A 19,812-nucleotide genomic window follows, 5' to 3' on the forward strand; every position below is an offset into this window, starting at 1 on the left:
TGGGTTTTACTATAGTTCAGTTGGGGGCGGTAATGCAACATATTGGATGTTGTTAAACTCCACCGAAGAAGAAGAAGAACAACACAATGGCGTCGCGAGCCCGGGCTCGAGCACTAAAGTGCAGACTGCACTGTGTGCGCGCGGAGATGACAGTCGCCATTTTATTTTGAAAAATTTAACCGAACTGGAAGGAGAGCAACCCTTTTAATTAATCAAGTTTGGGCGCAGAAACCAAAAGGAATGAACATAACAAATATATTTTAGGAACCATGGTAAGTTTAATATTTGTTTTTTTAACAATCGGGGATATTTATTCAAATTAAGACATTAGTAAGATAGCAATTGTGCAACTAGCCGTTAGGCGTCATAGCTAACTACTGTAACGTTCGCTAAGAAAATAAAAACTGGCTAGCGTTGGCTGAACTTGTCTTTGCAGCTAACGTTAGCTATGTTTGATGGTCCCATGTCAAAAAGCAGAGTTGGTTTTCTAGTGAAAATGTCCAGTCATATTTAAGTTAGCTAACATTAACGGTAATTATTTCTATCCCGTAGATGGTGCACATTGACAACGACATGTTCATGCCAACGTCTGATCTAGCTAACTACTAGTAACGTTAGTGTATCTTTGCTAGTACTATAGCTAGTTAACGTTAGCGCTACCTAGCCATACATGGCTAGGTCATGTACCTAGCCAGTTAGCTAACGGTAGCTACATTTAGCTAATTAGTTAGCTAGGCATTGGGTTAACGCAACGAACTACTCAGTAATACTAGTAACTTAGTACTGTAACTATATATTTTATTGACTATTTTCATGGACAATAGCATAATCGCTCGCTACTAAATTGATCAGTGAGCTAACGTTAGGTTTTACTGTATATAATTGTTGGCTTTGCAGCGGTACCAGATATTAACCAGCCAGCTACAGAAAACAGCCTAACATTACGGCCTTCTGAGAGTTAACGTTACTGTCTGTAGCCTGGCTGATGTTGGTCACATCTAGCTAAGTTAGCTGCAAAATGTGCTTAGCTACCGTTAGTTGGCTAGCTCTTTGTCTCAGTGGGTAAGTTAGCTTGTTACTGTCAGATGGTTAACGTTAACAAATTATACTTGCTAGTGTGTGGTCAGGTCAATTCTGCAGTTAGCAATCATGGCTAACGTGACCGTTGGTATTATTAGTTAACGTGAGCCAAGTTATGTTGCCCAATATAGCTAGCGGTAACGTTATCTGTTAACTGGCAAAAATAAGGTTAGCTAACGTTAACCCTTAGTTGGCTACGTGGACGGTTACGGAAAAAAAATGTTTTTAGATTACACACACGCAAGCGACTGTTAATTTAGCTAGCTAGTTGCCGTTATTATTGTCTCGCTAAGCTATAGTAGCTGACTATTTGCGTTATTGCTAGGACACTGAAAACATATCTAACGTGTAATTACTATAACTAGCATTAGCTAGCCAAATAAAGTAAACAAATTCACAACGACTTTGGCTTGATTATTCATTGATTAACCATGTGTTGCCAGTGTAGAACATAAAGATAGTTAATCATCCGCATAAATATCAGCTCACACGATGCTGATTGAACTGGGAGTAGTGGGTGTGCAGAAGTCAAGGCCCGACTCTCGTGACACTGATACTAGAGCGACGTTGGGAAAGAGTTTTGGCAAACATTTATCATTTGTTTGTGCAAACTGTCATGGTGACTTTCTTACCTGTCAGTTTAAAGGTAGCTAGCAATGTTTCTGTTTTGTTTAGTGTTGCGCAGGCGTATGAATCAGGATTAATCCAGGTGAGTAGTAGGCCCAACGGGGTTTATTACCCATGGCAGTTGTACGTCGTTATGCGCTTTTGGTATTAACAAACCCAGTCGATCATATAAGTGTGTAGTATTTGCTCCATTATTTTGGAATACTTTACCACACAGTGTCTATATGTAGAACTGTATTGCAGATTGCAGCTGTATTAACTACTTTTCTCTCTTGGCTATTTTCAGATGCTGAACTTGATTTTGCACTGAGGGACTTTACCTTGTATCAAGATCCATTGACAGAAGAAGCTTGTTTTAAAACAGACATTTCACACCTGGGGGGGGGCAGAAGTATCTTATCACTGAAGTGACTAAAGGGGAATAATGGTGATTTTGCGCCGGGCACGGCCGCCTGCTTCCGCCCCAACCAGCAATGAATCTTGACTCGCTCTCGCTGGCTTTGTCTCAAATCAGCTACCTGGTGGACAATTTAACAAAGAAAAACTACAGAGCCAGCCAGCAGGAAATACAGCATGTGAGTAGCATGTAGTATTATGCTCACAAATTGTCATTTTTCTTTTGTTGTATTTCCTGTTTTCTAGTTGGGACACTACAAAACAGAACACATTTTTTACAAATTTAGAGCGTTGCAGGGCTATAGCTAAGTAGATTTGATGATGTAGATAGACACATTTTTATTAGATATCACATTTCAGAAATTATTGTAAAACAAATATGATTCTGTGGTTCAGAATTGCGTTAGGTCTGAGTTATCTTGTCAATAATATTTTGGCAGTGCCAGCCAACCTGTTGTTCTTTTGTTGAATGCGTTTTCTGTCCCAACAGATTGTGAATCGTCACGGCCCTGAGGCGGACAGGCATTTATTACGCTGTCTCTTCTCCCATGTGGATTTCAGTGGTGATGGTAAAAGCAGTGGCAAAGATTTTCATCAGGTAATTTTTGATTAGTAATACTTATTACACCAGTGGCTAGACTTCAACTGATTTAGCTCTGAGGATTAATGGTCTCTTATGAACCGGAAAATGCTTAGATATCACAGCTCTAGGAATATGTGAACTCTGAACGCACCACTGTGTAGGTTTCCTAATCGTCATTGATATTGTCAGTTTGTCTTCCCTTATTGTTTTAGAAATTGACTCTGCATTCCTATTTTGTCCATAACCTATTTTATGTTCCCTCTCCCTTTTACCTTTGTTTGTCCACTTGCCCGTGATACAGTTTCTGATCCAGGAGTGTGTTTCACTGATTTCAAAGCCTAATTTTATTTCAACACTTTGCTACGCCATCGACAATCCTTTGCACTACCAGAAGGTAGGAGGCATATGTGCTTATTTTCTCACTCACCTTTGTAAAATATTTCTGCAAATCAAAGACAATGTGTACATTTTCTGCAGTGATGGAGTGGGTCCAAGTTATGCCTTGCTTCATGTCCCAAAATTACTGTCTGCGTCAGAATAACTGTTGATTGTTTTCTCAACCTTTATCATTTTCAGAGTTTGAAGCCGTCGGCCCACTTGTTCACTCAGTTGAGTAAAGTTCTCAAGCTAAGCAAGGTTCAAGAAGTAAGTAGTTATGTTCTAGAGAATTAAGTCTGTATGGAAATGTATGTTATCAGATAAAAACATTTATTGCAGTAAAAAATAATCTTGTCTTTTTTTCCCCCAAGGTGATATTTGGCCTTGCTTTGCTCAATTCGTGCAACGCAGACCTTCGTGGTTTTGGTAAATTTTTATATTTAATCTTTTGACTATACCAGCTGACTTGAAGACGTGCAATGTTTTATGTGTGTTGGGGGGGGGGCTCAAATTATTCTGTAATTATGGTATCTAAGCAAGTATTTCTTTTAAATATTTTCCCACCTGTTTTTAGCCGCGCAGTTCGTCAAACAAAAGCTCCCTGATCTCCTCCGCTCGTACGTGGACGCTGACCTTGGCATTAACCAGGAAGGTGGCTTCCAAGATATTGCCATAGAGGTCCTGCACCTGCTCCTCTCCCATCTTTTGTTTGGCCAGAAGGGAGCCAGTGGCGTCGGACAAGAGCAGATTGACGCTTTCCTCAAGACACTGTGCAGAGGTGAGGGGCGTGCTACTTGACAGAAAATTTAAATTATTTCCAGAGGTAATATACTCTTCCTTCATTCACAACATTGTTGCCCTATCAGATAAACGCTGTCTGTGTATGTTTCAGATTTCCCGCAGGCGCGCTGCCCTGTGGTGCTTGCACCGCTGCTGTACCCTGAAAAACGGGACATTCTGATGGACAGGATTCTGCCAGACTCGGGAGAGTTAGCCAAGACCATGATGGAGAGTTCTCTTGCAGAGTTCATGCAGGAAGTTGGCTATGGCTTTTGTGCAAGGTGATTATTTAGTAACTGAAATGCCCATTACAAATTCAATTTATTGAGTCCTTTTTGGTGTCATACATGACCACCACAACAGAATGAATTGAATGACCGTTACCCCTGTTAATGAACCGTTTTGCTCTTTCTCAGCCTTGATGAATGCCGCAACATAATTCTGCAGTATGGGGTGCGAGAGGTTACTGCCAGCCAGGTGGCCAGGGTCCTGGGGATGATGGCTCGTACCCACTCTGGCTTGTCTGATGGAATCCCCCTACAGGTAAGGGTTGACCTGATAGTAACTTAATAAACCTTCTCAAAGCTCTGTAAAAAGAATACTGTAACTGCTTTCTTTATATACTAATGCATTCTTTACATCTTCCTCAGTCCATCTCTGCTCCCGGCAGTGGCATTTGGAGTGATGGAAAGGACAAGAGTGATGGTTCTCAGGCCCACACTTGGAATGTAGAAGTTCTGATTGACGTGGTCAAAGAAGTTGTAAGTTATAGTGGAATTACTTGATATTCCCCTTCAGTTGGCCATTCTCGTCTTATACTTTGTTCATAACATTTCCTTTTTATATTTAAGAACCCCAATCTGAACTTCAAAGAGGTGACCTACGAGCTTGATCACCCTGGCTTTATGATCCGGGACAGTAAGGGACTTCAGATGGTGGTGTATGGGATCCAGAGGGGCCTGGGTATGGAGGTGTTCCCTGTCGACCTCATCTACCGGCCCTGGAAGCATGCTGAGGGACAGGTAAGGAAGAAGGGATCATTGTTGTGTAAAAATGACCACACACTTAACGCTTTGGGCTCTTGTCCTACCACTGGACTTCCTCCTCAGCCCTCCTGACCTTTCTCACTCCCCTCCTTTCCAGCTGTCATTCATTCAGCACTCCCTCATGAGCCCAGATGTGTTCTGCTTCGCTGACTACCCCTGCCACACCGTAGCCATCGACATACTGAAGGCGCCACCCGAGGACGATAACAGGGAGATAGCCACCTGGTGCGTGAAACATAGCCCTCCTGACCACCACAGTTCCAGATACTCCTTTACATGAATTATTAGTCAAATGTCATGCCATTTCTGATGGTCTTTGTTTGTGTTTTTTTGCCGCACAGGAAGAGCCTGGACCTGGTGGAGAGCCTCCTGCGCCTCTCTGAGGTGGGCCAGTACGAGCAGGTGAAGCAGCTCTTCAGTTTCCCCATCAAACACTGTCCTGACATGCTGGTGCTGGCGCTGCTGCAGATCAGCACCTCTTGGCACACCCTGCGCCACGAGCTAATCTCCACCCTCATGCCCATCTTCCTGGGCAACCACCCCAACTCCGCCATCATCTTGCACTACGCATGGCATGGACAGGGCCAGTCCCCCTCTATCCGCCAGCTGATCATGCACTCGATGGCAGAGTGGTACATGAGAGGAGAGCAGTACGACCAGGCCAAGCTGTCCCGCATCCTGGATGTGGCCCAGGACTTGAAGGTAGAGATCAGGGATGCTCTTAAGGAAATATAATGACAACTTTATAATTTTGTACAAGGCCACATTGCAAACTTTTTATGTTGCAAAATCCAAACTGTTCCTCTTGTTTTTCAGTCTCTTTCAATGCTGCTAAATGGTACTCCATTTGCCTTTGTTATTGACCTTGCTGCACTTGCATCTCGCCGTGAATACCTCAAACTTGACAAATGGCTGACTGACAAAATCCGAGAGCACGGGGTGGGTGGCGTGAGTTGAGCCTTTAATTTACAACAATTATACATGCACATTGCTACAAAAGTTACTTGGATATAGTGTATGACAGTTATTTACCTGTTTGCCATTCTAGGAGCCCTTCATCCAGGCATGTGTAACGTTCCTGAAGAGGCGCTGTCCCTCTATTATGGGTGGTCTGGCCCCAGAGAAGGACCAGCCCAAAAGCGCCCAGCTCCCCCCGGAAACGATGGCTACCATGCTGGGCTGTCTGCAGTCCTGTGCCGGGTGAGTTTTCCGTGTTTCCATCAGAGGTTGAATCATTAGACCTATGATCACATTTGTGACCGGTATGCTCCCTTTCATTACTTCAATCATATTAAATGGTTGTGCCAAAAGGTCTAGGTTCCATAATACAACATGAACTTGAAATTAATTATCTTTCTAAATATGAAACAAGGTCATATAGTTAAATAATTGATGTATTTTTCAGGAGTGTGTCTCAAGAGCTCTCTGAGACTATCTTGACCATGGTTGCCAACTGTAGCAACGTCATGAACAAAGCCCGCCAGCCACCACCGGGGGTCATGCCAAAGGGACGTGCTCCCAGCACCAGTAGCCTAGACGCCATTTCCCCTGTGCAGGTATCGGTGTCTCCTCTCCAGGTGAAGGGCATTGCATCTATGTTCTCTAACACTGTTATTGGGTGATGTGTATCGGCTAGAAACATTGTACTTTCATCATCCCCTGAATTTACATTTGTTCCATTCTGTGTTCTAGATGGATCCCCTGACAGCCATGGGTTCGCTGAACCTGAGCAGCTCTGCCACCTCTCACACACAGAGCATGCAGGGCTTCCCTACCCCGCTGGGCTCTGCCTTCAGCAACCCCCAGTCCCCAGCTAAGGCCTTCCCTCCACTGTCCAACCCCAACCCCAGCACACCGTTTGGGGGGATTGGAAGCCTCTCTTCACAGCTAGGTAACACAGGTATGAGTAGAGAAACTGCCATAGAGATAATTTCATAGTGTTTTGATTACAATATAATGGAGGACTAAACTTGTGTGTTTTTCTTTTGTCTAGGTCCGCTGGGATCAGGCATTGGTTCTGGTCTTGGAATGCCAGCGGTGAGCAGCGATCCGTTTGGGACGAGGAAGATGAGCACACCGGGCCTGAATCCGACCACCTTTCAGCAGAGTAAGATGAAGGCCTGTAAGTGGTGGTGGTGTGACTGAGTGTGCTAGGCGCCTCAACTGTATTTCCTCCCAAAACGTTCTCTTAAATCTCCTAATGGGCTCTTGAAGTAATGTGGTTTTACTGGAGTCAATTACAAATGCTTTAACATTTCTCATCTAAAACCATTGAGTACAATCTGGGAAGAAAAACAGTGTCTTTCACACATTGAATCAGAGGAAATACAGGTCAGTCTTCCATTAAACACAAATTGGCAAATTCCTATGCTCCTAATTGACAGGATTTGGATTTTTGGTACAATCCTTGTACATGTTTTTTTGTGTGGTGTTTATTGGTTTGATAGTGAAAAACGTCCTAAGCTTGTTTTTAATTACCTGGCAAATGTTTTATTTGCTGCAATTGAAACTACTATTGAAATAGTTCCAAAGGGTTTTCTATGGCAGTGTTTGATTTAGTCTGACCTTTTTCCCAGCTGACTTATCTCAGGTGTGGCCCGAGGCTAACCAGCACTTTAGTAAGGAGATTGACGATGAGGCTAACAGTTACTTCCAGCGCATCTACAACCACCCTCCGCACCCCACCATGTCTGTGGATGAGGTGAGTCCCTGAGTAAAATAGTCTGCAGTTGTTTCAGGCACTGACCCAGTGATCGTGTTTATCCTCAAGCTGATAGCTGTTTAAGCCATGGTGCCCCTCTCTTTGCAGGTGCTGGAGATGTTGCAGAGGTTCAAGGACTCCACCATCAAGCGAGAGCGGGAGGTCTTTAACTGTATGCTGAGGAACTTGTTTGAGGAGTACCGCTTCTTCCCCCAGTACCCCGACAAGGAGCTGCACATCACCGCCTGCCTGTTCGGGGGGATCATTGAGAAGGGTCTTGTCACCTACATGGCCCTTGGACTGGCCCTCAGATATGTCCTTGAAGCCTTAAGGAAGCCATTTGGATCCAAAATGTATTACTTTGGAATCGCTGCTCTAGATAGATTCAAAAATAGGTATGGACTTGCTGTTGCTATAGAATGTTGTGTATGTATGATTCAAATGATCTGTGATCTGCTGTAGGGGTAATTTGATCTCTCCCTCTCTAGGCTGAAGGACTATCCCCAATATTGTCAGCACTTGGCCTCGATCGGCCACTTTCTGCAATTCCCCCTTCATTTGCAAGAGGTAATTGGATTTCCTGTGTATTTGTGAGACAATTTGTCATTCATCTGTACAAGTACCTTGTCTTTTATACTGATCTCCGCACCACCGTAGCCAGAGGTGCGGATCCTACTTCACGATAAATAAGTCTCTCGCTCTGGCACTTTCGAATATCCTGTGCGTGCAGTATATCGAGTATGGCCAACAGTCACGGGATCCTCCAGTGAAGATGCAAGGATCCATCACCACCCCTGGAAGCCTGGCGTTGGCTCAAGCTCAGGCCCAGTCTCAGCCTCCCAAAGCCCCCCAGCCTGGACAGCCCAGCACCCTGGTCACCACAGCTACCGCCACCACCACTGTCGCCAAAACCACTACCATCACCCGACCTACCCCTGGCAGCTTCAAGAAGGATGTGCCGGTGAGTACCTGAGACAATTGTACTATATATATATATATATATATATATATATATATATATGCCTATGCTTTTAGCTGGCCATGTGAAATGACGCCGGCGACCTAGTGCTTCAGTGTTTGTTTACTGCGTTGCTATAGTTTCATTGTCAATGGCAACACTAAACAGTTCCGTGAGGAGGGTTCCCTAATTTGTACAACGATATGCTGCTCATTTTTGTGTGCACGCAAGCGTGCACAGAAGGGGAGAAAGCCAGGAAATAACACATTTTTTCAAGCAAATGGGGCAGGTCTAAGAGAATGAGAATTTGTTTCTAATGCGGTCATTGAAGAAATAATTAATATAGTGCATCCTTGCCAAACAATCACAGTAAGTAATAATTTTATGGGAATTTGAGGTAGTGTAAAATTATGATTTCTAAAGTGGAGGGTTAGTAGATTGTGAAACATTTTGTTCTGAGTGTATATTCTAATCTATTAATTTCAGCCTTCCATCAACACCACAAACATTGACACTCTGCTAGTAGCAACAGACCAAACTGAGAGGATTGTGGAACCCCCAGAGAATGTTCAAGAGAAAATTGCTTTCATCTTCAATAACCTGTCACAATCCAACATGACACAGAAGGTGGGTCGTAGAGATACATTTTTGTTTGCATACTGTATATTTCTACTGTGTATTAAACATCTTGGTTTTGGTTAATTTAAATACATTTCTGTAATTTTACAAATGCTTGTCTTTTCATCCAACTCCCAAGGTCGAGGAGTTAAAGGAAACTGTGAAAGAGGAGTTTATGCCCTGGGTTTCCCAGTATCTGGTCATGAAGAGGGTCAGCATCGAGCCCAACTTCCACAGCCTATATTCCAACTTTCTAGACACCCTGAAGAACCCTGAGTTTGTCAAAATGGTCCTGAATGAAACTTACAGAAACATCAAGGTGTGTGATTATTCACTTAAACAACATTTTATTGAAAATGTGTAAACTCATATCACGTTTAAGAGAGCTACTTTAACACTAGCCTTTTCTCTCTCCATGTGTCAGGTTCTCCTTACCTCTGATAAGGCAGCTGCAAACTTCTCTGATCGATCCCTACTGAAGAATTTGGGCCACTGGCTTGGCATGATCACTCTGGCTAAAAACAAGCCCATCCTGTACACGGTGAGTACATTTCCTCACTTTTAAATGTTGGCCTGTATAGAACTTTCCATTTGTTTTCCTCCCAACAAATAACCCAACGCTTGTAACTGTGCCCCTAGATGGTATTTTGTTTATCCTGCCTTTTTTGTGAAACTTTTTTTAGGATTTGGAGGTGAAATCCCTCTTGTTGGAAGCCTATGTCAAGGGGCAGCAGGAGCTACTCTATGTGGTCCCGTTTGTGGCCAAAGTCCTGGAATCCAGTTTGCGTAGCGTGGTAAGACCACATCTCACAAGCATTTTCAAATGTATCAATAGGTATCTGAATTCACATTTTAATTTCTAGGGAACAACTTTAGCAATGTTATCAAAGTGATAATGACAGTGAGCTTAGGCCCAACCCAGACAAAGCCAGCCCCGGCAGGCAGGACCTACAGGAATAGACAGCCAATCCAACAGACAATATGGTTGGGTCTGGAGTTGAACTAGGTACTAGTTTTTCCTGGTCATGTCCCATGGTCAAGAGAAACTATGGGCCCTAAGACTGACTCAGTCCCATCAGGCAGAGTACCTACCGGAGCTGACAGGGAGCCAGTCCTTCCAGGCAGAATACCTACAGCAGCAGACAGGGAGCCAGCCAGAACTAGATGATGTAGACCATTATAGGCAGTATTATAGCCCATCTCCAGAAGAAGCAAAGAGGCGCAAAGTATGTGTGCTATTTTTGCTCCATAAAAATACTATTTGGTTAAACATTGTTTTGGACCAAATGGCTCTCTGGGTACATTATTTATGAGTTATGTATTTGTACACTTTTTTTCCTCTGTTATGCCTTATTTCATTGTTTTTAAGAGCAGGTTAAATGTTTTCTCAGATCTTCCGACCTCAGAATCCCTGGACCATGGCCATCATGAATGTTCTGGCAGAGTTGCATACGGAACATGATCTAAAGGTCCGGGACCCCTTTCTCTTTCATCCACCAGCATCGACATGTTTTTAACATGTTTTTTTAAAAACTTTTCACATACTGATTGTGCCTCTTTCCCCACTACAGCTGAACTTAAAGTTTGAGATTGAGGTGCTGTGTAAGAACTTATCACTGGACATCAACGACCTGAAGCCTGGCACCCTGCTGAAAGACAAAGACAAGTTGAAGAGTCTGGAGGAGCAGCTCTCTGCACCAAAGAAAGAGGCCAAGCCCCCTGAAGAAATGATCCCTATTGTTAGCACAGGTATCCAGCACTTTCAAACTGGGATGCCCCTTGTCGGTGTGTGGATATCTTTCTATCAATTTTATTTCAAATGTTTGTTTAATCTGAATGTCATCGTGTATATTGAAATGTTAATATTTAATCACAATTGTTGAATAAGATTTTAGCCCATCTTAAGTTCCATCATTTGAATGTAGAATGACAACCTGGATTTGTAGTGTTTGGCCAAGAACATTTAACCCGTTTCTTTTTTTGTTTTGTTCAAGCCGCTGTGCTTGAGCTCTTTTTTTTTTCTTCATGTATTTTAATCACAATAGTGTTTTTGTAACCAACAGGAGACTTTCTTCCATTTGCAGCTGCACCATCCACTCCCGCCCCAACCACCACTTGCTCAGCTACTGGGCCCCCTACCCCGCAGTTTAGCTATCATGACATCAATGTGTACGCCCTTGCAGGGCTAGCCCCTCACATCAATATCAACATCAACGTAAGTAGCACCTTCACTCAAACACCTTGTGACGAATACACATGGTAAGTCTTAAGTTGTGGCGGTACTAACACTTCACTCCCTGCAGATCCCCTTGCTTCAAGCCCACCCTCAGCTCAAGCAGTGTGTGAGACAGTCCATTGAGCGGGCCGTGCAAGAGCTTGTCCACCCCGTAGTGGACCGCTCCATCAAGATCGCCATGACCACCTGCGAGCAGATCGTCAGGAAGGACTTTGCTCTGGACTCGGAGGAGTCGCGCATGCGTGTGGCAGCTCATCATATGATGCGCAACCTGACCGCCGGCATGGCCATGATCACCTGCCGGGAGCCCCTGCTCATGAGCATCGCCACTAACCTGAAGAACAGCTTTGCCGCTGCCCTCAGGGTAGTCATCTTTATTCTCTCCCATTTCACATGCACGATGAGCTATATAAAATATTATTAGTGGTGTTCTTGCTTATAACTGCTCCTGTCCCCCTCCAGGCCCCCACCCCCCAGCAGAGAGAGATGATGGAGGAAGCTGCTGCCAGGGTTGCCCAGGACAACTGTGAGCTGGCCTGCTGCTTCATCCAGAAGACTGCTGTGGAGAAGGCTGGCCCAGAGATGGACAAGAGGCTGGCGACGGTGAGTTTAGTTATAGGCACGTTTGTGTTCTCACTGGGATGCTACTCTTGTCTGTATACTGTCCAGTACTTTATCTAATGGCTGACTGTTGTACCTGTACCCTTCCTCTCCTGTAGGAGTTTGAGCTGAGGAAGCATGCCCGTCAGGAGGGCCGTCGCTACTGTGACCCCGTTGTGCTGACCTACCAGGCTGAGCGCATGCCAGAGCAGATCAGACTCAAGGTGAGCACACCTGGTCTATAGCACTCCATTGGTTTCTTTCCTAGTAGTGGTATAGTCAGACATGAATTTAAAAATATATATTTCATGAATGGGATATCAAACATTGCTTTTGCATCTGGACTATTTACTGAGTGATATTTCTGACACAGGTTGGAGGCGTAGACCCCAAACAGCTGGCGGTGTATGAGGAGTTTGCCCGGAATGTTCCAGGCTTCCTACCCAGCAACGACCTGTCTCAGCCCACAGGATTCCTTGCCCAGCCCATGAAGGTAAGGCTCTTCGGCCCTGGAAGAGAACTCACCAATATTGCATTTGCTGCTATCTTGACATAACCCAACCTTATTTTAAGGTTAAGGACGTTACTCAAGTACCATATGAATGTGTCTCTCCTGTGTTTTATTACAGCAACAGGCATGGGCCACGGACGACGTGGCTCAGATCTATGACAAGTGCATGGCAGACCTGGAGCAGCACCTCCACGCCATCCCTCCAGCGCTGGCCATGAACCCTCAGACCCAGGCTTTGCGCAGCCTATTGGAGGCTGTGGCCCTAGCCAGGAACTCCCGGGACGGCATCGCCGCTCTGGGCCTGCTGCAGAAGGTCAGGGACTAGTTCTCACACAGTCACATTGGAAATGCATGCATGCATAGACAAGTAGCTTAGGTCTCAGTAGAAAAGCTTTTCTACTAACTGTCTCTCTCGCTCCAGGCTGTAGAGGGTCTGCTGGATGCTACCAGTGGTGCCGATGCTGACTTGCTTCTGCGGTACAGAGAGTGCCACCTGCTGGTGCTCAAAGCCCTCCAGGACGGCCGGGCATACGGGCCACTGTGGTGCAACAAGCAGATTACCAGGTTGGTAATCCCCCATAAAACCAACCCATGGGAATTTTTTTGGCTTTAATGGGGATGGAAAAGTAAATCAACTCATCGATATTTGTTAACGTTTGGGGTATGTTTGATCTGTTCCAGGTGCCTGATTGAGTGCCGTGATGAGTACAAGTACAACGTGGAGGCTGTGGAGTTGCTGATCAGAAACCACCTGGTCAACATGCAGCAGTACGACCTGCACCTGGCACAGGTAAACACCGCTACACACACCTTTATTAAGGGTTGCAATGTTTGTTTTCGGGTGCACAACTCAATCTGTGAATAGTCCGTCTCAATTCTATAAAACTGTGTAATGGGCTTAGTGTGTTTTTGTACCTGTGTCAGTGTCTTACAACCATGTGTGTCTGTATGTTTCTGTCTAGTCTATGGAGAATGGGCTGCATTACATGGCGGTGGCGTTTGCCATGCAGCTGGTGAAGCTGCTGTTGGTGGACGAGCGCAGTGTGAGCCACATTACCGAGGCAGACTTGTTCCACACTATCGAGACTCTGATGCGAACCAGCGCCCACTCCAGGGCCAACGCACCTGAGGGGTAAGTCCTTTTCTGTCCGAATAAAAACATATTTTTGTCTGGGTCGTGTTCTTTAGTGCACACTCTAGCAAAACCTTTTGAAATGGAAAACTAAAATGGGCGTTTCTTAATAGACTAGTTCAGTTAGTCCCGTGCTGTCTTGTCAGTTTTCCATTTTGTGCGTTGTGAATACGACCCTGGAGATGTGTGGTTGGTGTACATACGTTTGTAGTTCTTTCTAACTGATATATATCTGTCCTTTTACCTCAAGGCTTCCTCAGCTGATGGACGTGGTCCGTTCCAACTACGAGGCCATGATCGACCGGGCCCACGGAGGACCCAACTTTATGATGCACTCTGGCATCTCCCAGGCATCCGAGTACGACGACCCGCCGGGCCTGAGGGAGAAGGCTGAGTACCTGCTGAGGGAATGGGTCAACCTGTACCACTCTGCAGCCGCCGGCCGGGACAGCACCAAGGCCTTCTCTGCCTTTGTAGGCCAGGTACAGCACAGCACACACTTGTCTTTATTTTAGTTTCAAAGTCTTTGCCTTATGACGACCGCCTGTCTCCTCCAAGCCAGTCAGAGCGCTGTTTGCCTTCACAACACGAGCACAGCTCCAGTTGCGGCCTTGACACAGTGGGGCCTTAGTGCTAGAGCAGTGCACATAGCAGCAACTCCGTTTTCTTCCAAACCACTGCACCCAGCAGCAGTGTTATGAGACTGGACATCAATATTCATTTACTAAGATAATCTTAGTAAAATGTACACAATTTTAACTATTATGGATGACTAGACGTGTATGGCCATTCTCACTACTGTACTTACTGTCCTCCCCAGATGCACCAGCAGGGCATTCTGAAGACCGATGACCTGATCACTCGTTTCTTCCGGCTGTGCACGGAGATGTGTGTGGAGATCAGCTACCGCGCCCAGGCCGAGCAGCAGCACAACCCCGCGGCCAGCGCCGCCATCATCAGGGCCAAGTGTTACCATAACCTGGATGCCTTTGTGCGCCTCATCGCCCTGCTGGTCAAGCACTCCGGAGAGGCCACCAACACTGTCACCAAGATCAACCTGCTCAACAAGGTTAATATCAGGAGGCTCCTCACCATGGAGTCTGTAGAATCAGCTCTGCTTTGTAAAGATATCTCGGAAAGACAACCGTACATTTGAAATCGGCAAACTGACAACGCAGTTCATAGTTCTGAGTTGTTTTCTTTTAAAACCCTTCACAGATTTCCGATAAAGGATCTTGGGAAATTACATTACTGGACTCATCAATGTGTCCCTTGACTGTTCTCAGGTTTTAGGTATTGTGGTTGGAGTGTTGATCCAGGACCATGATGTGAGACAGACTGAGTTCCAGCAGTTGCCTTACCACCGCATCTTCATCATGCTGTTGCTCGAGCTCAATGCCCCCGAGCACGTGCTGGAGACCATCAACTTCCAGACCCTCACCGCCTTCTGGTAAATGCCTGTTAGAAAAGCCATAGGAGATCCAACGTTTCTTTGTGGAATACAGCATAGAATTCTATGATTGGTTTTCACTGGGGGTATTTATCACTGATTGTTAGGATGTCTTAAAGCTCACTTTCCTTAACTGTAAATGTGTGGTGTTCAACTATACTGAGTTGTCTACCTTTTCCATGTTTCTATTTTGTTATTTTTGTCCACAGCAACACTTTTCACATCCTGAGGCCTACCAAAGCCCCTGGCTTTGTTTACGCTTGGCTGGAGTTGATCTCTCACCGTATCTTCATCGCCAGGATGCTGGCTCACACCCCACAGCAGAAGGCAAGGAGAAGTCACTGATGTGTGACAAGACGGTGCCATGTTTGGGTGGATGTTTTTGGTACTGAATAGCAACCATTGATAACCTGTTTTCTCTTCTCAGGGTTGGCCCATGTATGCCCAACTTCTCATTGATCTGTTCAAGTACCTGGCGCCCTTCCTGAGGAATGTTGAGCTTAACAAACCTATGCAAATCCTCTACAAGGTTTGGAAACGGCTCATAATGTTTCTTTCCCTTGAAACTATTAGTAACCTGACTACGACTTGGATTTGACTGAAATGTTTCTCCTCTGACCTCAGGGTACCCTGCGTGTCCTTCTGGTCCTACTGCATGACTTCCCAGAGTTCCTGTGTGACTACCACTACGGCTTCTGCGACGTCATCCCGCCCAACTGCATCCAGCTCCGCAACCTGATTCTGAGTGCCTTCCCACGCAACATGAGGCTTCCAGACCCCTTCACTCCCAATCTGAAGGTACAGCCGAATGAGAGACCCTAAATTCATTACACTGCAATTTGTTTGGTCTTTTTCTGTAAATGTTTATTACAATTTTTCACTTTTTGTCTACTAGGTTGACATGCTCAGCGAGATCAACATCGCGCCGCGCATCCTCACAAACTTCACCGGAGTGATGCCCTCTCAGTTCAAGAAGGATCTGGACTCGTACCTGAAGACACGCTCCCCCGTCACCTTCCTCTCTGAGCTCCGCAGCAATCTGCAGGTAGGGGGCGCCACTCTGGGTCCCTGGAAGTATTTGCAGCACAACGACACATCTTTAGAACAGGTTAAGTTTTGAGTCTTTGCGCAAATGTTCAAATGTCGATTTGTCTTGCGTTGTATCTGAAGTGTCATTGTACTTGGTTGTTTTCAGTGCGTCTGTCTGTAGATTTAGTTCCAGGCAACTCAATCTGGAAATAAAACGAGTGTCTCCTTCAATTGCAAGTGTTGGGGGTTTTACATTTTGTTCTCCTTTTTACCCTCCAAACCTATTCTAGGTGTCAAATGAGCCAGGCAACCGTTACAACATCCAGCTGATCAATGCTCTGGTGCTGTATGTGGGAACCCAGGCCATCGCACACATCCACAACAAGGGCAGCACCCCCTCCATGAGCACCATCACTCACTCAGCCCACATGGACATCTTCCAGAACCTGGCTGTGGACCTGGATACTGAGGGTAAGATGCGCGCACACATGCATACAGTTTTCTTTCTTTGTTGTTGTGTGGTATTTTCATCATTCTATGTTCCCAGGGCGTTATCTCTTCCTGAATGCCATCGCCAATCAGCTGCGCTACCCAAACAGCCACACCCATTACTTCAGCTGCACCATGCTGTACCTGTTTGCTGAGGCCAACACTGAGGCAATCCAGGAGCAGATTACCAGGTAAATCTTCTTCTCTACATAGAACAAGTGCATTTGAAGACATTGGAACTACCTACATTTTTATGGATCAGTTTCCTTTCCAAGTGTCTTTGTTAACAGGATTTTGCACCTCTTTGCAGGGTTCTTCTGGAGAGGCTGATTGTGAACAGGCCTCATCCCTGGGGACTGCTCATCACCTTCATCGAGCTCATCAAGAATCCCGCCTTCAAGTTCTGGAGCCACGACTTTGTACACTGTGCCCCGGAGATCGAGAAGTATGTGCTCATTCACTCTCTACCAGAGTTGGCTTTTCACTCAGCTGAGATGACTTCACCTGCAGAGTAGTAGCTGGAGGATAACCAGTTAGCAGCACGTTGTGTGTTCATGCTCTGCTTTAATAAAATAAAATCAATATCATACACGTTCTAAGATAAATTGCTGCAATGGAAGGACTTGGATTAAACACCCTCCGCTGTCTCTCTCTCTCAGGTTGTTCCAGTCAGTGGCTCAGTGCTGCATGGGGCAAAAGCAGGCTCAGCAGGTGATGGAGGGCACTGGTGCCAGTTAGTCAGCCAGCCTGCAGGAGAGATAATAGGGCCAAACCCTCCATCCCTGGAACCCACCCCACAGATGCCCCCCTACATTACTGTTAGCACTGGATGAACTGGCAATGCTGATTTTGAAGTTTGACTGCTGCTCATGGATCTAAGAGTTTGTTTTGCCCTGGCTATGGAGAAGTTATTTGGACATGCTGTTTAATATTTTTATGCTTCGATGTAAATATTAAAAGGGAGATGGAGAGCTTGATAGTACGAGCAGATATGTGAATGTAGTGTCCAACAAATGATCTAACGTGTAAAGACGACGTGTACACACACATTCAGTCACTACCAAAGGTCCCTGGCTGTCTCCCTCCTACAGATTTAATTTTTGCATATTTGATGATTGATTTATTTGCATTCAGAGGCTTAAAAGGTAGTGGATAAAGAGGGCTGTTTTTTTTATTTTTTATTTGTTGAGTGGGAAAAGAAAGGCAGTGCACTAGATTCTCTCATGGGTTCACTCCTTTGATCTACTTGGGGTGTGGTGGGGGCAATGGTCTTTCCATTTTAAATAGTGGGTTAGAGGTTCTCCCCGGCACTTGTAAAATTGTGGAAAATTTAAGATGGCGAATTAAATCTTAAAATTTGTACAAAGATCCAAATTGCAGAACAACAAAAGGACCAATACAGCCCATTTTGTAAGGATTTTGAATGTTTTGTAAATGTATTGGTCCGTGTGTATTTTGTAGTCCTTTATAGTTGCCTTTAGTTCTTGCTACTTATTTCCTGTATGTATGCATACTGTAGTTAACGCATTAAACAATTGAACTGCATTTTTGTTTGTCTTCATGCTGATGAGAAATTACTTTAGACTGTTCATTTTATTATGTAAAACATAGTAAATTAGTAATTACTATATGTAAAAGGATAAGCATTTTACTCCACAGCTGCAGCCTCATCACACTTCAGCTCCACTATACGTGTTGCGGTGCTGTTTCTATCAGTGTGAAGTTCTACCTACTCCACAGCAAATTGTTTTGAGAGCGGAGGAGCATGGAAGTCTTTCACCAAGTTTGTGTTTTTTCATTGGGTGAGAATACAAATGAATATACAGTACCAGTCAAAAGTTGAGACACCTACTCATTAAAGGGTTTTTATTTTGACTATTTTCTACATTGTCTCATCACTATTATTCTACAAACTATGAAATAACGTAGTAACCTAAAAGGTGTTAAACAAATCAAAATATATTTTAGATTCTTCAAAGTAGCCACCTTTTGCCTTGACAGCTTTGCACACCCTGCATTCTCTCAACCAGCTTCATGAGGTCACCTGGAATGTTTTTCAATTAACAGGTGTGCTTTGTTAATTTGTGGAATTTCTTTCCTTAAGTTGTGATAAGGTATGGAAGTATACAGATAGCACTATTTAGTAAAAGACCAAGTCCATATTATGGCAAGAACGGCTCAAATAAGCAAAGAGAAATGACAGTCCATTTAAGACATGAAGGTAAGTCAATATGGATAATGTCAAGAAATGTTCAAGTGCAGTTGCCAAAACCAAGAGCTATGATTGAACTGGCTCTTATGAGGATGCCACAAGAAAGGAAGGCCCAGAGTTACCTCTGCTGTATAGGATAAGTTAATTAGTTACCAGCCTCAGAAATCAGCAATATATTGCAGCCCAATTTTTTTTTTTTTTTCAGAGTTCAAGTAACAAACACACATCTCAAACTTTTCAGAGGAAACTGAATCTATCCTTCATGGTTGAATTGCTGCAATGAAACCACTACCACTGAGTGTGCTTTGCTGGTGACACTGATTTATTAACAATTCAAGACACACTGAACCAACGTGGCTACCACAGCATTCTACAGCGATACGCCATCCCATCTGGTTTGCGCTTAGGGGGACTATCATTTGTTTGTCAGCAGGACAATGACCAAAAACACCAGGCTGTGTAAGGACTATTTTACCAAGAACGAGAGTGATGGAGTGCTGCATCAGATGACCTCCACAATCACTTGACCTCAAACCAATTGAGATGGTTTAGGATGAGTTAGACTGCAGAGTGAAGGAAAAGCAGCCAACAAGTACTCAGCATATGTGGGAACTCCTTCCAAGACTTTTGGAAAAGCATTCCAAGTGAAGCTGGTTGAGAGAATGGCAAGAGTCTCAGTCTTCCTTTCATGTGGCGATCCTCCTGAGAGCCAGTTTTGCGACTGCACTTTCAAAATTCCTGAAATTTTCTAGACTGACTGACCTTCATGTCTAAAAGTAATGATGGACCTACATTTCTCATAACATGGACTTGGTCTTTTACCAAATAGGGCTATATCTAATGTATACCACCCCTACCTTGTCACAACGCAACTGATTGGCTCAAACGCATTAAGAAGGAAATAAATTCCACAAATTAACTTTGAACAAGGCACACCTGTTAATTGAAATGCATTCCAGGTGACTACCTCATGAAGTTGGTTGAGA

At 44.6% G+C, this 19,812-nt stretch overlaps 1 protein-coding gene across 19 annotated transcripts; it reads left to right on the forward strand.

Annotated features, from left to right (window-relative positions):
- The first annotated feature begins 73 nt into the window (after nt 1-73).
- On the forward strand, nt 74-18,159 carry LOC139407452 (CCR4-NOT transcription complex, subunit 1). 19 transcript variants are annotated; one of them, XM_071151262.1, is made up of 48 exons: nt 74-272; nt 1,994-2,282; nt 2,594-2,701; nt 2,988-3,080; nt 3,263-3,331; nt 3,436-3,490; nt 3,639-3,842; nt 3,957-4,125; nt 4,261-4,387; nt 4,495-4,605; nt 4,696-4,866; nt 4,988-5,115; nt 5,232-5,592; nt 5,707-5,838; nt 5,939-6,090; nt 6,296-6,467; nt 6,583-6,790; nt 6,884-7,012; nt 7,467-7,591; nt 7,700-7,986; nt 8,080-8,158; nt 8,322-8,552; nt 9,036-9,176; nt 9,307-9,486; nt 9,592-9,708; nt 9,851-9,961; nt 10,559-10,636; nt 10,739-10,952; nt 11,231-11,382; nt 11,471-11,767; nt 11,866-12,006; nt 12,123-12,227; nt 12,377-12,496; nt 12,633-12,827; nt 12,936-13,078; nt 13,196-13,304; nt 13,477-13,646; nt 13,897-14,128; nt 14,467-14,715; nt 14,933-15,096; nt 15,306-15,423; nt 15,524-15,625; nt 15,721-15,894; nt 15,992-16,204; nt 16,416-16,596; nt 16,673-16,805; nt 16,925-17,059; nt 17,274-18,159. In XM_071151262.1, exons 2-48 carry the CDS (start codon nt 2,181-2,183, stop codon nt 17,350-17,352), a joined length of 7,266 nt encoding a protein of 2,421 aa, XP_071007363.1. In that variant the 5' UTR covers nt 74-272; nt 1,994-2,180; the 3' UTR covers nt 17,353-18,159. The 19 variants fall into 19 exon arrangements, with proteins under 19 accessions (XP_071007363.1, XP_071007350.1, XP_071007432.1 ...); XM_071151249.1 differs by having other exon boundaries at nt 8,080-8,157; nt 8,312-8,552; XM_071151331.1 differs by having other exon boundaries at nt 8,080-8,157; nt 8,312-8,552; nt 15,992-16,141.
- Nucleotides 18,160-19,812: the final 1,653 nt, after the last annotated feature.

This window comes from Oncorhynchus clarkii, chromosome 1, assembly GCF_045791955.1.
Source record: "Oncorhynchus clarkii lewisi isolate Uvic-CL-2024 chromosome 1, UVic_Ocla_1.0, whole genome shotgun sequence".
NCBI classification, from domain to species: Eukaryota; Metazoa; Chordata; class Actinopteri; order Salmoniformes; family Salmonidae; genus Oncorhynchus; species Oncorhynchus clarkii.